This window comes from Colossoma macropomum, unplaced genomic scaffold (genome assembly GCF_904425465.1).
Source record: "Colossoma macropomum unplaced genomic scaffold, Colossoma_macropomum, whole genome shotgun sequence".
NCBI lineage: Eukaryota > Metazoa > Chordata > Actinopteri > Characiformes > Serrasalmidae > Colossoma > Colossoma macropomum.
In genome coordinates, this window is record NW_023494787.1 from 36,213,170 (window position 1) to 36,230,629 (window position 17,460).

The following is a 17,460-nucleotide window of genomic DNA, read 5'->3' on the forward strand; positions in this document are numbered from 1 at the left end:
CATGAATTAATCACAGCCCACACGAGAAAACAAACAGAAACAGCCTAGTTTTACTAATGTCTCCCGCTGCCTAGCAACGAGCTCAGCTACAACGTACACGTAAGCACCTTGCCATCATTCAAAATCAGACCCCAATGCATCTGATTATGGATGACATATAAGAAACCACTGATGCTTCACACATGCACATGAACACCCCAGACACACGACTCACCGAAGAGGAAAAAGAACACACACTGTGCTTCTTTTTAATGCATGTAGCCAACAACTTCATACAACGCTAAGAAGTTTAGAGAAACCCTCAGTGAGAAACAAGAGGGGAATGAAAGAAAATGGTCTGAAGAAAAAAAACAAGACACTTTCATTTTCACACACAGAAAAGAGAAAGAGAACATGATTGGCAGCAGTGGCAGGTGACATGGCATAGTAAATCCTGACAAGAACAAGGACGGTAGACACAGCATCTGGGAGAAGTGATGGTTCTCTCCCTTTTTCTCTCTCTCCTCTCTCTCCTTTTCATCCCCCCCCTTTACCCCTGTCACCACAGCAACATGCCTGGAGGGGACACAAGAGAGACAGCATCACTGACAAAAACAACAGAGACTAAAATGGAGCGAAGGAGCGAAAACGCATGAGAGTAAGAGTGGGGAACGGGAGAGTTCGGAGGGAGACTTCAAAAGTGTGAATGTACTGGTGTAAGTGCATTGCATTAATCCTAGGCAACTACTCACATCACTACAATAACTATAGTAGAGCATTGTTGTCTACACCAGCGATTCCAATCATTATTTCTGGAGTCGTCACCTGTACTGCATGGTTCTGTTTTTTACCTGCTCTAATGCCTGATGTAGCTCAAGGACTTCATCATTAGCTAATGATATGATTCAGGTGCAGGGAAAACACAGAACGTGTCACCTAGGTGGTCCGTAACACTGGAGTTGGGAAACACTGGCCTTGCTAATTAAGACTGTATATTCACCACTAGTTATCCTATATATTATGATATCATTAACCGAGCATAGTGAGAAATACAGACCCAGCACTAAGTCACTGAGGGAGCATTATTAATAAAAGTGGGTACAGACTAGGAAAGTGTGCAGTTATTCAAAAATATAATGAAATGCATGCCTGTTGTTTGTTCATGATTATACGACCTAAAATTAAAAATGAACTGGAGTATCCCATGTTTTAATTGCTAATTTGTGGAGATTAACATGAGCAAAATGGAAGAGTGGTACTTAGCATGAATAACACAATATTATTGTATGGCTTTCCTTTGGGATATTCAAATAATATTCACTTCAACCGATCTTTCAAAATTTCTGCCTAAGTCAATTATTGAGATGTTAACCATTTGTTAGAGTGTTTTGATGTGAAATGGTGCATTTTAGACAAACATGGCCACGTTTTTTATATGTAAAATTGGTAACTGTAAATATGGATAGATAGATAGATAGACATGGATATATACATATATCACTGTTTCTCCATTTTTGTAATTTTTCAGTTTCAGACATAATTTGAAAAAGCCTGTTGCCCTTTGCGTTACATGCAAATTTCATGACGAATTCCCCAAAAGATAAAGTCCAAAATTAGTTATCATTTTGAAGAAATGAGGTTTTAATTTGACAGCAGTGATATACAATTTGCCCTGGAACTATTTTGCCCTGCATGCATCTGCATGCCATTAATGTATTACATTAACCTATAAAAAAACTATATGTGAGGTAGCATTAAACAGTTTTGATTTGCAGTTTTACATCAACCCTGCTAGAAAAACCAGCAACCAGAATGGCTGGTCACCAGCAAAACCTGGTTTGGCTGGTCACCCAGTATGGGTCATGCTTGTGGGGCAGCTAAACCAGCAACAGACACACACAAACGAGCACAAATTCATACTGGTCTGTGCTTTGTTTGGCAATGCAAACCACTCTGAATGACGTTGTTTACATGTCAATGATTTAATTACACAATAATCAGTGGAATTCCCCTTTAAAACAGCACATTTTTATGACAGTAAGTCTGCTCACTAGCCACTTTGATTTGTTTCCCCAACATTATTGAACATCCAGTGTGCTAACGACAGAGTATGCTAACTGCAGAAAACATTGTTTTTTAGTGGTCACGCTGATGTTTCAGGCTTTATCAGACATATAAGTGCTATGTAGATGAATTACTCTAATTCAGTACTGGTCTTAAGTAGGAGTTGTGCAGACTCTCTAAATGCATTCCCTGTTAGAAAAACCAGCATAGATCAGCATATCGCTGTTGTCGGAAGAAAACCTTGCATCTCCAAAATGGTAACTTTACAGGAGAAGGAAAAAACAAACTTTACTTTTAATGTAAGTCAATGGATCCAGACCTTTTTCCAAGTCATTTTTGGTCATTTATTTCAGTCCATTCATCATGAAATTTACATACAATGTAAAGAACAACAGGTATTTTCAAATTATGTCAGAAACTGAAAAACAACAAAAATGGAGATACAAGGTTTTCTTCTGACAGCAGCGATTTGTTGTGTTTTGTATGCTGGTATGCTTGACAGTGCTGGGTCACCTGCTAAACCAGCACCAGAGCAGTATGAACCAGTTTAGACCAGCACACTTGGTCACCATCAGAACCAGCATATGTTGTGTTTTGGATACTGGTCTGCTGGTCAACTGGCATGACCATGCAAGGTGACTAGGTAAACTAGCACTAGGCATGGCATTCCTGTTGGTCTGCGCTGTTTTTTTTCCAGCAGGCTTTTCCACAAAGCTCAACTGAGGGCGCAAATACTCTGAGGATGCAGTGGATGCTTTTGCACCCTTGTAGAATCACTGTGGATTTTAGGAGATCCAGAGCTTAGAGGCAAAACAGAGATATCGTTTAGACTTGTGGGCTACAGACCTGCATGTAAACGCAGAGGGTTTATTTTTCCGATTGGTAGAGAGTTAAACGGGACTCATACTGGAGGAAAAAGCGTGGGTGGAGGGGGCGTGGCTGCGAGGCGCGAGCGCCGTCACACAGAGAAGGAGAGCGCGAGGCTGCGCGAGGCGACTTAAACCGCTGAGGAGGGAAATCTGAGAAGAAATAACGACATATTTTTACTTTTATTATCCCAGCCAGAAAATAAAACGCGAAAAAGAAAGCAGCAGGAGTGCTGGACCGGTCCAAAACAACTTCACCGAACTGAAAATGCCGCGTACGTGGAGAGAATCTCTCCTCCAACTCTGAGGAGGAGATACAAACTGACGGCTGTTACTTCAGCAAAATAAACGACGAGCAGCTCCTCCATCTCACGGTAATCCTCCTCGCTCTTAAACGTGTGTTTTTTGCCACATTCTTGTTAGTTGTGAAGGATTTGTGCAGTTTCCGTGTGACTTAGTGCGTCGTTGTGGCTACTTTTTTCCTCAGTAAAGGAGTTGCAGCGTTGAGGAACAGGCGGTGAAGATGCCTGGAGCAGTGACACTGTGGGGATTACAGTCGACCAACGTCCAGATTTGACTTCCGACGGCGGACCGGAGCGAGGCTACGCTGACTGCATTAAACATTTTACGAGTTGCCGGAATGTTATAAACAGCCTGGTCGTTTCCGCGGGACAGAAGGACTGAGAGAGAGAGAGAAAACTGAGGATATTATGGCTCTCACAGCGGTCTCCCTCTGTCTCCTCGTGTTCGCCTCCACTAACTTGCACCTGAGCCACGGGAATAACCGCCATGCCGTGTACTGGAACAGCTCAAACATTCAGTAAGTGGGCCAAATCCGTCGTGTGTTTGCACTTTCTTTTCCTGTTCTGGTTAGACCTCCGTCGCAGTTTGAGAGTCGGAGCTATCCGGGACATCAGAGAGCAGCAGCACTGACCAAATTAGCACAAAGCTCGACAGATAAACCTCTTTTTAAATCTAGAAGGGCATTTTCGACGTGTGAAGGAGCATGATTTCCCAGTTTAGTGGTCTGGGTTACTATTCTTACCTTACTATACTTACCTGTCTCAGGGGGGTCCGATTAAAATGCTGCGAGGCTGGGTCACGTTTGGTTCTGCTTCTAGGACGTTTTACTTCTCTTACGGTCAGCCTGCATGGTTTATCTTAAAAGTGCATTGTTCGCTGCAAAGTGAGAACACAGTGACGGCGAAGAGATCTAAATAATTTATACTCCTCCATCTCTCACTCCATCATGAGTCATCCGTGGCTTCCCCATCCTTCTTTTTAATGCTATACCTTTGCCACCCTTTCTTGTCTTATATAGTGCCCAACACTTTTCCTTAACCAATAATATATTTTTTATTATTTTTTATTTTATTTTATTTTTTTTGTGCAGAACACTGACTGCGTCAACTGTACTCTTCATCGTTTCAAATCATGGCAATTTGAACATGACTGAGTTGCCTTCATCTTCTAATGAGTTACATTTATTTCTCCTCTGAAATGTACTCTGCAACACCCCCTCCCTGTTGTCTCATGTCCATTTGTATTCACCTCATCCACTTATCTGTTCTCCATCTCCTGCCTCCCCCTCACTGCTTACCTCTGCACTCTCTCTTGATTTTTCAATATACATTTTTTATTATACATTCTTATTTTACGTTATTATATGTTTTGCTTCTTATTTTACATCTGAACAAGACAAATCTTTTAGTTTAAGAGCTACAGAGTGTTGTAATTTACACAAAAACTACATTACTAATCACCAGACCAATAAGCAGCAGCAGCTGCAGTGGCAATTAAGTGTGTCAGAAAACGCGCGTGTTTGTGCGTGTGTGTTTGTGCGTGTGTGTTTGTGTGTGTGTGTACTCATTAGTGCCCAGCTCCTCATTATCATAACCACAGCATCTTCAAAGTGCAGAGCACAGTCACAATTGTCCCTGTGTGTGTCATATTCTGTTGTTAGTGTTATCTATTACTGTTAATTATCTACTGTGTGCATGTACATATGTGTGTGCGTGTGTATGTGTGTGTGCGTGTATGTGAATGTTTTGGTCAAAAACTACTTATGCAGCATTAATAAAAAGTTTTGCAGTGTCAGTTTGTTTACGAACTTTACTTGCACAGGGCTAACAGTACCAAAATCAGTGAGATTAGTGTATTATATGGGTGTAAATATTTGTGTAAAGCGAGAGAGAGAGAGAGAGAGAGAGAGAGAGAATTGCTATGTTTATTAGCGAAGTAACATTTTTATGATCTGCTGTATGCAAGCAGCAGACCTACAGAAAGCTCTATGTGTAACAGCTTTCATATATTTTTGTGAGTGAGAAGCCTTTTTCTCTCCATCCTCCTACACTGAGATAAGGGCTATAAAATAATGCGTAAATTGACCCAGATTGCAGGTAGCTGAGGCGCCCACTGAGGCCTCACGGCATGAATACAGATCCCGTATCAGTCCTGTGAGGTTTGAAGCTCCAGGCCAGAAGCTTGTGAGAAGCCAAAACTGGCCTAGCTCTGTTGCTGTGGAGCAACAATCTCCCAATCAGGTTACTACCTCAAGGACATGAGAGAGTGCCCACGGGCAGGGCAAAGGGCCAGGGGGCTTGTAGGGCTCGGCACTGGGTGAGACCCTCGTTTGCTCCACCCTTGGGCAATGTACTCAGTCCAGATGGTAGCACAGAGGCACCCAGCTGTGAGAGATGAGGTGGCAGAGGAGCTGAGTGAAAACTTTATGTGGGCTAACGCTTGTGAAATTGGCGCTCGTGGCTCTCTCTGTCTCTGTCTCTCTCCTCCACTACAATGCAGAGACAGATGAAAGCTTAGACAGATAAAAGCCATTTCAGGAATGCAGCGAAAGACCTCGCTCACAGAGTCTGTTTGAAATCCTCACTGGAAAGTCAACTGAGTAGAAGATAATCAATCATGTGAAAATGGGGTATCAGGGGAATCTCAAAATCTAGAAGTTAAAGAAAGAACAGGCCTCTTTGTGTAATGTAACGGAAATACACAAAAGCTCACTGGAATGACTCAAAACGATGCAGACAATGAAGTAGAATAGCGGATGGTGTGTGTGGCTACGTATAGCGATGACTCAGAAACCCGTGGTTGGGCTTTGATTGCATCTGCACAGGCCCATTAGGAGGCAGTTCTCTCAGCTTCTGTTGGCACTGCTACAGCTACCCAAGCTCATTACAGCTGTCCTGGCTAATGGCTGAGTGACAGCACACACACATACTCATAACACATAAGTCACAGAAGTAATATCGTCCATCACGCACAAACATGACCTTACATGTGGCCATATAACTCTGACTTGAACCCATACAGCCACAGACCATGGACTGACTCTGGAGTAAGCCAAAGAATTTAGCCCACCATTGTATAAAATCCAGCCCTGTTCAGCAGATATTTATCTAGTTATTGTGTCTTACTGAGTGGTTGCTGATGTTCAGTGCAAATAGACAATTACAATTACCCTTACATGTGCACATTCCCACTTTCTAGCAGTTAAATTATTACAGTCTCCAGACCTTCAGAAAAATTAGTCCAATGTGATGTGGAACATGTTGAGGGGAGCTCAGCGCTTTAGCACTGTCACTTTTCCTGCGGCAACCTAACCTCCACGACCTTGTGTCAGGTGGACAGCAGGGCTACAGTCTCAGTCTCAGAGCAGGCGTTAATTGGTCAATCTGTGTCAACATGATGAAAACAAATGAGAACTCTGCCTCACATCCTTAGAGCACTGGTGAAAAGTGTCAAAGCTTGAGGCACTGAAGGTTTGCATGAGGATGCCTGATGCAAGGGTGGGTGAGTGAGATATCATTGATCACATTGTGACAGTACTTTACAGCGAAATGCCCGGAAAAAGGAGATGAAACAGAATGTGTCTACTTTAAACCATAATGGATGCCATAAAGAACAAATCATAAACCTACCAGACCACAACCATGCACTGCAGATTATTGTCTCAATAGAAAGTCCTAAAAATCAACCCTGCCCGACTCTTGAATTAAGTGGAGAGAAATAGAAGCCACAAAAACATCTCACTCCTGCTGTACAATTTCCTGTGCTACAAAACAAATTATCACCTTGACAAATGGCTTCCCTCAGAGATTGAGGCATAGGGTGCAGTGATCAATGGGCAACGGAGCAGGAGAGTTCCTACATCAGCTTGTTACACGCCCATACGTCCTATAACTGTACCAATGCACACACACACACACACACACACACACACACACACACACACACACAAAATCTTGTGTAGACAAGTGGCACATACTGCCCCCAATCATAGTCAACTCACAGAAGTGTAAATATCGGGTCTTTAAATGTTCCATATGAATATTTAAAACAAGAAGACGAAATTGTATTATAAATTAAGGCTGTGAACACAAGATTTGACCTGAGAACGATATAAAAGCTTGTACAGAATTGTTGATTACTGGAAATGTTTCAGCTTTTTCATGAAGAGCATGATTACACTTGATGGTTTTCCAAAGACTTTTTTTCTGTATACAAAGGTCTAAATAGAAAGGTGTGATTATTTTTCACTTATATCCACTGGGGAAAACGTGATTTATTTCAAGCACTTGTTCCCTTGGAGATTCTGCAGAGCGAAGTTTACTCAGGTAGATGCAGATGTAGTCTATAAATCTTGAGACTGGTGAGTTAAAAGGCACGTTATAGTGAAAAGCTAAGATAGAAGTATTAAGAATTGTTGAGATGGAAGCTAGTAAATTTAGGGATGTTTGAATGATTACCCTTCTACTTTTCTCATGTCGCAGAGGTTGTGGAGTAAATTGTGGTGAAGGTTTTATTCATGTGGACAGGCGCAGTAAGACAAAGAGACGGGCTGTGCTAATCTATTTCAGGCTGCAGAGCATCTCTCTCCCTCTTGCTCTCTCCCAAAAAAAGGCAAAGACAGGTGGATTTGCTAGACGATTACATGCAAGGCAATCCGTCTGGCTTTGCCCGATGGAAAGCAGATTCCTCCACTAGCATTCAGTATGCCTGCCACTCATTGCTGCTAAACTAGACCATTTCACATTATTGCATATACTATGGAAATGGGTTCAGCCTGGTTCTGGAATCTCTCTCTTTTTTGGCTTTGCCTCTGTGAGTTAGTGTTTTTTGGACAAAGGACTGTTAGGGGAAAAATGGCAAATAAAGATCGCAACCCCACAGTCTGCATAGGCTGATGTTTACCAGGGCATAAGCATGATCTGCACTTCTGTTTTTCTTCCAGCCACACTAAATCATTCATGCAGGTGCTGCACCATGTGCGCTTTGCATTCTTTTACTTCACTGCCTCTTGGTGTGTGCATGAAGCATGGGTCTGTCTCTGGTGTCTGGGAGGACACATCCACTAAACATCGACTATGTGGGTGTGTATGTTTTTTTTCTCGTTCTTCTCTGTGTTTATTTTCAGTGTTGGGGATTATGGCCTGACGTGGCTATAGTGGGTCCCCTTATGTCACATGACTCATATGTGGCTGGAGCTAGCATAGAGGATTCTCTGATTTGTCAGCATGTTGGGGAATGGAGAGTGATCGATTTAGTTTATGAAAGCAGGCCTCTAGCCATTAAATAAATAAATAAAAACCATAAAGGGATTCTGTGACTGAAATATGGTTGATAGCAGGCCTTCGATTGTATACAACTATCTGTGAAATACTGCTAGGAATTATGAAAAGAGGGCTAAAAAGTGGACACAAGTTTGAGAAGCCGTGAGAAACCCTGCTTGGCTGTTTCAAGAGCACTATCCTCAGGTCATGCCTTCCACACGCCTGAGCTATAGCTAAAAAAAAATTGCTGTGAAAGCCATAGCCGAGCAGAAGAGAAAGAGAAGATAAAATGGAGGATAACAGAACAGTGGAAGAATGCCTGTATGTTTTGTGAGGCATATGACTATTATTCTTCATTTAACCTAATAGTGAAAACCAATAGTGAGTACAATATTAGATCTTGCTATGAAACTTTGAGCCCTGAATTGCAGAAGTTGTGCATTATTTCCGCAGGTCATGTCAACATTACAATATTTGTGTATCAATATAATAAGCAGGCTCAGACCCACAGCCCCGCTGTCATTTTATGAGAAAACTTTATCTGTTGGAATATTAAACTATAAATCATTCAGCACCTCACTTGATATTAAATGTGTCATTGATTGTTACGAAGGAAAAAGCAGTGCCCCGCAAAAACGCATTACAGAAGATGGAGAGGGAGGGCCGTCCTTACACCAACCCATCAAAGGCTATTAGCATTCCATCCATTCCAAGGTGATGGAGTGCACACTTAACCAATGCTCCTAACCCTGTGGAGATAGACCCTCAGTCCAGTCAGGTAGAGTCAATTCCAGATTCAGTGATTAGAATGCAAATGCTACAGTGTTCTTCACCCCCACCCAGCCACCTACCCCTATTACTGTGGTACAGTATCCCAACAATGTTGGAGAGGTACCTGTCCTTTCCGCCTGCTAGGAAAATTGCTTTTGTTATTAAGATGCAAATGTACGCAAGATAAAAAGAAATGATGAAATCACAGATCCATGGGGGCTTGTCATTTGGCTAACTCTCAATCTGTGAAACATGATTACATTTAATTTCTTCTATTTTTACACCTATCTTGTTCATCTTACTAGCAAAAAGTAAAGTTGCGGGCATCAAACACCTACCGCCACACATTTTACATGACAGTGTTACACCCCTGCCTTTACAGATGGATGTTGCAAAAGAAAACACACATTTTCATTTCTCTCTCTCTCTCTCTCTCTCTATATATATATATATATATATATAGAATTTCAGTTCAGATGAACACATAAGATACAGTAGTTACAGGACAGTTTTCTGTGGTACATTTGTGAAAATACTACAAAAATGGAATAATTTAAAAGTCTGTATTTATAGAACTGTGTACATTAAAGGAGCTTTTTTTGAACCTAGACCTCAACATAAGTATGTGGAAGTAGCTTGAATACTGAGAGGAACATAAGTAAATTATTCTAATTATATAAATGAAAAAAATTATAATTATTTATTTATATTCTGCTTTGTTTGATTTCAATAAAATAACAAGAGCTTCAAAGTGTCCCTCGAGCATGGCGAAAATAAGGCACTTCAGTCAATTCATCGAGGAAGACCTTTTTTGAATGAGTATGTAATAATTAGGTATTCTGTTATAATTGAGAAGTTGCCCATTGAAGCTGTAATTATAGTAAGGTCTCGGACCCTTTGGCTGCTGTCAGTGGAGTAATGAGAACATCAGAGGGGAACTGAAGTCTCTTTCCAGTGCTTTGCACATTCGGTCGGGCAAAAATGTAATTTGACCTCCCTTCAACGGCAGTCGTGGGCGACCAGAAGTTAAATGTGCTACTTCAAATGTCTGGACACATTTATATCAGGGGAGAACTTCCAAGCGAATCCGTTTCTATTACAGCGTCAGCAGCGATGTCGTTAGTCTGGGGAAGTTTGGAATAAGTGGTGTGGACAGGGCACCATTACTGCGGAAATTAGAGGGACTGTTTCTGCCGAGGGGCAGCAGAGTAAGAAAACTCCAATGACAATGCCACAGAAGACAAGTTGATAGAACTAATACCTACTTCTCTGTTGAGAAGTACCGTCCGTGTGCTGGTCTAACAGCGGCGCCTGCTTCATCTCTCTTATTGGCCGACATTTGTTCTGTGATTGAAAAACAAGACTGCAATTACCCTCAATGTGTCATTGGCGAGAAAGTAAAAATCAGAGACAAAGCCCTCATCCACATTGATTATGCCTAAGCTGCCTGCAGACTCGCACTGTCTTCTCATTTCACTGCTAAACTCTGAGTGGAAAACACAAACAGCAATCAATAGCAAACCTCAAACACCAGCTACGTTTACATGAGACATTTAAGCCCATCTATAGTCTTATTCACGTGCCCTCCGGGATAGTCTGATTTACCTACAACTCTCTTTCATGATGCACCCAAGTTCACACACATATGAGTTTCCTGCTCATATCAACATTCCTTTTTTTCTTTCATCTGAATATCTGATATCAATTGATGAGGATTTTTAACACGAGAGTCTCTTCCTCCTCCCAAAGGTGCCAGCCCTTTCTCCTTTTTGTCACTCATGTTTGTTTTGATGTCTTTAAACTGCAGGAAGTGCTGCAAAAACAGGCATGAGATGTTTAATCAAAATGTTTACGTATCTATCGTAAATAGTCCAGCCAGGACCACGTTTTATTTGGGCTTAGATTAGGTCGACTAACGCCTTTGTTGGACTGTGGCAGTAGACTTTTTTCACAGTTCCACATTCAGTGGAGGTCGTCACAGGGAAAACATTACAGTAAAGGCAGCATTTAGAAATAAGAAAGTAGAGGACTGACACATTTGTATATTCTTGTCAAGGTATTTACCTATTTTCTCCACGAAAGTCATTTGTTTGGTGCAAACAAAAAGCAAACTTGACAATGTCTGCAAGCTTTTCTTCAAGAATTACCTGCATGATGATGAAGATAAAGGTCACATGACAGGTTCCCCAATGTGGTCAGCTAATGTAACATGTCAAAGAATGTCCATTGTAAATAGCCATGTTTAAGTCAGCGTTCTGTATAAGAAAACTAATGTGACTATGTTTAATTACTTCAGTATTTCAGCAATAATATAACTAATGTTAACGTGTACTATACAACCTATGCAAACATACTGATCAACACTGTCACTACACAACTCTGCAGCAAGTCTACACAGTTTACTGGATAATCTAAAGTTGGATAGCTATGGCAACATCACCTGTTTTTTATTTATAGATAATGTCATATATTCTCTCTCTTGTTCACAGGCAGCTTTTTCCTCTCCTTTAATCCATACCACTTGCCCATCAGGTGCCAAGGCAACAGGCATCAGTAGCCTACTTTACATTTAGACTTCAGGCTTAGTCCTCTGAAAATGAGAGCTGTTCCACCAAATGAACTACATATTTTGTGGAAAAATACCTTTGCTGAGGACACAGATATGTGTCCTCTACATTCTCATTCATATGCTCTTAGAAAACGGGTCATAACAAAAATGGTACTCAATTTGGAGCTGTTTAGAACCTTTTTTTCATTTTTTGGAAGAACCATTTACAACAGGTTTTCCATGTAGAAGAGCCATTTAACCATGCAAAGAATAGTTCCTGCATTGAAATGGTTCTTTGATTGTTCACAGTTCTATATAAAGCCATTGCCTTTACTAAAGAACCCTTAAAGAACCTGTTTTTAGGTTGCACTATGACAACTTCTGCTATGTCAAATACCAAAGTGTCCATTGAACTGTGCTGTTTACATGATCATCCTTTAGTCAGATTAGCAGTCAGCCTAGTATTGAAAACACATAGTACATGGTGTACGTAGTAGTAACAACATTGTTGTACATCATAGTGTCTGAAAACAGGTTGCACTGTATTGGAAAAGCTTTGATGCTTCCTGTTCAGTGGAACCTCATCATTTAATCTGGTCTCGTGTAGATCTGATTCAGAAACCTATTCGGAATGCATTTGGCTGCCTTGATGTGTAAATGTCTTTATGGTTTATAGATGAGCAAAGGCATATGCATAATCATACACCGTTCTCTATGCACACATGTGCATACATGACCACGCAAATACGACACTCATTTCTCTTTTCTTGTTCAAGGATGCAATTTATGTGTGTGCGTACGTGTCTGACCAAGACATTAATCATTCGAAATATTTTGCTGTTCAGCTGTGTGATTTGCGCATTGTGTGTGTGTGTGTGTATGAGTGTGTCTGTGCTGCCATGTGTATGTGTGTCTGCCTAATGATGATGGTGCAGAGCACTGCAGCGTGTTAACTCACACAGAGTCCAGATCTCAGATCCTAACCACAGAGTGTGTGTGTGTGGGTGTGCTGAATATCAATGTCCTGCTGTGCTCCCTTCTTGTCTGCCTGCGTGTGTGTGTCTGTGTATCTGTATACATAGGTGTACTTTTTACATCTGGTTGAGACGTTTTAAGGACAGACATAGACAGTAGGGGTGGGAATAATAACTGATTCTCTCTTGAAATATTATGAATTGATTCACAACATGTTTTTTACATTGACACTGTGTTTAGCCTACTCTTGAGTAAGCTCATGAACAGGCAGAGCTTTTATAAAGTAGGATAGTCCAGCAGCCACAAACTGATATGAATGAAAATATGAAGTATAAATGCATGAAACTATTGTAAATAAACCCAATGTAGGAACGCAGTGCAGCTAACAGGCTGATCCAGTATTACTCAGAGTCGGCAAGAGCTTTATTATACCCTCGGTCAAATGTTATGGTTTGTTGATTTTTCTAAGTGAAAATACATTAACACATCCTCCACAGGGCATACACTTAAATATGGCTTTTTTTCTGCAAATTTCAGTGCACAATTTCTATTTATTTGCTGGGTTTAACATACTGGGAAAAAACATACAATACAAAATTATGTTTTATTTTTTTCCCCATGATGGTCTCTGTAGAGGATCTGTAGTTTTTTTACTTAGAACATCAACAAAACATGTTATGTGACCAGCGGCACCCAAACTTTTGCCTACAGCTATAACTGTAAATCTGTAATATAAAAAGTAAAAAAAATCCTGGGGGGTGTTCCAGACTGCGACATACTGTTTGAGGAAAATCTTCAGCATTTTCTGAACATCTTAAGTGTCCTGATGGTTCAGTGGATCCGTTGTAAATTTCTGAAAATGTAAAACGTGATCCATAGCTGAATTCTGGAGGGACCTGGCTACAATAAAAGAAAACACCTTGTTATTTATTTTTGCATATGTGAACTCACTCCGCATGTGTGGCAGTCTGACGTTTCTCCAGTAGGGGGAGCTTTTAGCACACAAGTCGCATTTTTGGAGAAACAGCCATAAATGCACGAGCTTGCAGCCACAACTTTTGAAATAGTTTTGAAAAAAACTGTTGTGTTACTCAGTATGAAATTATTAAATATGTGATTTTCATTGGGCAGCATGGTGGTGCAGTGGGTGCAGCAAGATGGGCCTGGGTTTGATTCCCTGACCGGGTGACCGAGGTCCTTTCTGCGTGGAGTTTGCATGTTCCCTGTGTCTGCGTGGGTTTCCTCCCACAGTCCAAAGACATGCAGTCAGACCAATTGTACATGCTAAATTGCCCCTAGGTGTAAGTATATGTGACTGTATATGTCTGTGCGCCTGCCCTGTGCTGGACTAGCGACCCAACCAGGGTGTTTTCTACCTTCTGCCACAATGACAGCTGGGATAGGCTCCAGCTCCCCCTCGCGACCCAGAAGGATAAGCAGCCCAGATGTGTGATTTTATTGTAAGATTTTCATTAAATCAGTTAATGTCCATTTTTGTCAATTTTTATTTTTCTACATCATTTGAAGACGATGGCTGTCCTTTAAATTGTGTGAACATTTCATGTTGAATAGATCAAAAGAAATGTTTCAAAATCACTTGGAATAAAACCTATTTACATTATCTTGCATTATAAGTTAAGAGCATTCTCCTTAAAGACAGTGACAATGTACATCTATAGCCTACATTATGACATAAAATAATCATAATGTACACTCTAGAAATGAAAAATGGAGATGTATTTTGTAATCACATCTGGACACCCTGAATCAAAATCAGTTCGAATTGTGAGGTTCCTAGAGATTCCCACCCCTAATAGACAGGGTGTATTATTTATATGGGCAGACAATAGATGCACATGGACAAAGAGACAGCAGGAGTGCATTATGAAAGATAGTAGAGAAAGAGAATCAGGATGTGTGTTGGTGTGTGAGTGGGTGGAAGCATCACTGTGTGCAGTGTGTGTGGGGGGCTGATTTTCTACACGCTGGTGTCAGAGAGTCAGCCTGGGCTTTGTCTGTGCATCTCTGCACCTGCCTGCCGAAAAGCTTCACCTCTGAATATGTTCTTCAGTGGCATGTGGGGCATATTCTTACTTAATGAGTATGTGTGTGTGTGTGTGTGTGTTTGTGGGAGGCATTTTAATGCAGCCCTGTGGTATGGCTCAGCTCTTTGTGTAGAGTCAATAGGAAATCCCAGTGGAGAGAATGCCATTCATTGTGAGTGTGTATCTGTGTGTGTGTGTTTGCAGTTTGTTAAGAAATGCATAGTTGCAAGGTTATGATTCATAAATTTGCGTTTACAGCAATTTAAAGATTCTATGCCACATCCCGAGAGAGAGAGCGAGAGAGAGAGACAGGTTACAGGAAAGAGAGACAAAGAAACTATCAGCTAGAGACAGACACAGAGCATGGTTGGGAAGTGCATAAGACATTTTTGCGAATGAGAACTAGGCTGCTAAGGTAAAGAAGTTACAGTGAGAAAAGGTCTACGCAAAAAAGAGGTCTACAGTATAGAGAGATGGAAACTCAGATAGAAAAGATGGGGGAGGAAGAATGAGGAGAGAAGAGGAGGCAGTGAGAATATTAATGCTGCTTCAGAAAGTGGAGGGGTCTTCATAGACCTGCAGCATTTCTTCCCCAAGACATTCACCACACATGCGCAATCACTGACACACACGTTAAGTTGAAAGCAATTCATTTTGTTTTGCTGTACTATACAGATATAATTGTATAATTATTTATTTAATCAATAACCTTCCTAGATTACATTCCTAGATATTCAGTTACCTTTACGTTTCATTTACATTCTGCATCGACACGTTCAAGTCTGCACTTGAACCACCATCATCAAAACACTAACTGAGGGAATATCCTTGAAAGAATGGTGCTCTGTTCCTCCACTACAGTTCCAGAGGCTTGTAGAATCTGTGCCAAGGTGCACTGAAGTTGTTCTGGCAGCTCGTGATGCCTCAACACTTTTCTAAAGCTACATTCAGAACGTGGCCCAATTTATAGCCCAAATCTGATTTTGTTGGTTGTACACATTATCTTTTTTTAATATGGCGTATATCTGACAGCAGTCTGAACAGATCACACTCCAGAACTGACCCTCATGGAGAAAAGAACACCAGTCCACCCTCGCTCATCCAGCAAACAGAGCCGACCTCTACCTTTTATTAAGATCAATAGACTCCTTTAACGTGACATTGAAATTGGCTCAGTGGAAACTTCAAGGACGACCACGCTTTAGTTTACAGAACAGAGTTTACAGAAAAGAGAAAAAAAGGTGAGCTTTCTATGCTTGTTTTAAATGCAAAAGCTGACCAAACAGAGAAAGGAAGCTCAGTCTCTTTTCTGCATCTACAGTGAAAAGGAATGCTAGCAAAGAGACACAGTGCCAAAACAACTGTGGTATCTGTTGGATACAGAGACGAGATGTGCATGAAGCTCATTTGACTTTTGTTTCTCTCTCTCTTTTTTAATATTCTCGAACTAAATCTGATTTTGAAAAGCTGTTTGATTTGTCTCATTAGACAATGCTTTTTTGTTGAAACTGCCCACGCTTGTTTTGCTTGTCCTCCAAAACGAAAGTTGTGAAGCATATTTGCAGTAACAGGCATTTTGATGGTGTTGCCATAAGGGGTCTGTTCCCACACACACAAATTGTAATGAAGATTTTTTGGATTGACATAAAAGTCTGACCTGTTCAGACAGAGGTTGCATAAGTAGATACATTTCAGTACCACAAAAGAAAGTGGCTCAAATTAGGATTGAAACGTCAGATTCAGTTTTTGCTGTTTACACTGCAACACAAAAAAACAAAACATGAAGAAAAGGGTGGGCTACTTACATTGTTTTTTCCTCTACTTTGTTACTTGTCTGTATCTCTACTTATGAGCACAAACACTTTGTTGATTGAAAGTTTAGAAACTGCATGCCCAACAGAATGTTTCTGCTTGTTTCAGTTACTTAAAAGATCTGCATCTACAAGAGCTGCAGTAATTTACAACCCCATTTCCAAAAATGTTGGGACATTGTGCAGAATGAAAATAAAAATAGGATGCAATGATATGCAAATCATGTAAACCATATTTTTTTAAAGGAAAATACTACAAAGATAACATATCAAATGTTGAAACTGAGAAATTTTATTGTCTTTTGAAAAATATATGCCCATTTTGAATTTTATGCCAACAACACGACCAGTTGCTGTAGTTTTGAAAGTGAAATGTTTTCCTGTTCTTGTTTGATATAGGATTTCAGCTGCTAATCAGTTCAGGATCTCCTTTGTTGTATTTTTCTTTTTATGATGCGCCAAATGTTATCAGTGGTGACAGGTCTGGACTGCAGGCAGGCCAGTTTAGAACCTGGACTCTTTTAATACAGAGCAAAGCTGTTGTAATACATGCAGAATGTGGTTTTACATTGTCTTGCTGAAATAATCAAGGCCTTTCTTGAAAATCACATTGTCTGTATGGCGGCATATGTTGCCAAAACATGTATATATCTTTCAGCATTAATGGTGCCTTCACATATGTGCACATCACCCATGCCATGTGCACTAATGCATCCCTATACTATCATGAATGCTGGCTTTTGAACTGTGCACTGATAACAAGCTGAGTGATCTTTAGCCCGGAGGACACAGTGTCCATGATTTCCAAAAGAATTTCAAATGTTGATTTGTCTGACC

At 40.7% G+C, this 17,460-nt stretch overlaps 1 protein-coding gene across 2 annotated transcripts in view; it reads left to right on the forward strand.

Moving 5' to 3' along the window:
- The first annotated feature begins 3,002 nt into the window (after nucleotides 1–3,002).
- efna3a (ephrin-A3a) overlaps nucleotides 3,003–17,460 on the forward strand; it is a 147,190-nt gene continuing 132,732 nt past the window's right edge. The window contains exons 1-2 of one of the 2 annotated variants that reach the window (XM_036567169.1): nucleotides 3,003–3,283; nucleotides 3,397–3,729. In XM_036567169.1, coding sequence (XP_036423062.1) covers nucleotides 3,620–3,729 — 110 coding nt within the window. In that variant the 5' untranslated portion in view covers nucleotides 3,003–3,283; nucleotides 3,397–3,619. The remainder of the gene's footprint in view (nucleotides 3,284–3,396; nucleotides 3,730–17,460) is intronic. The other variant, XM_036567170.1, reaches the window with a different exon arrangement.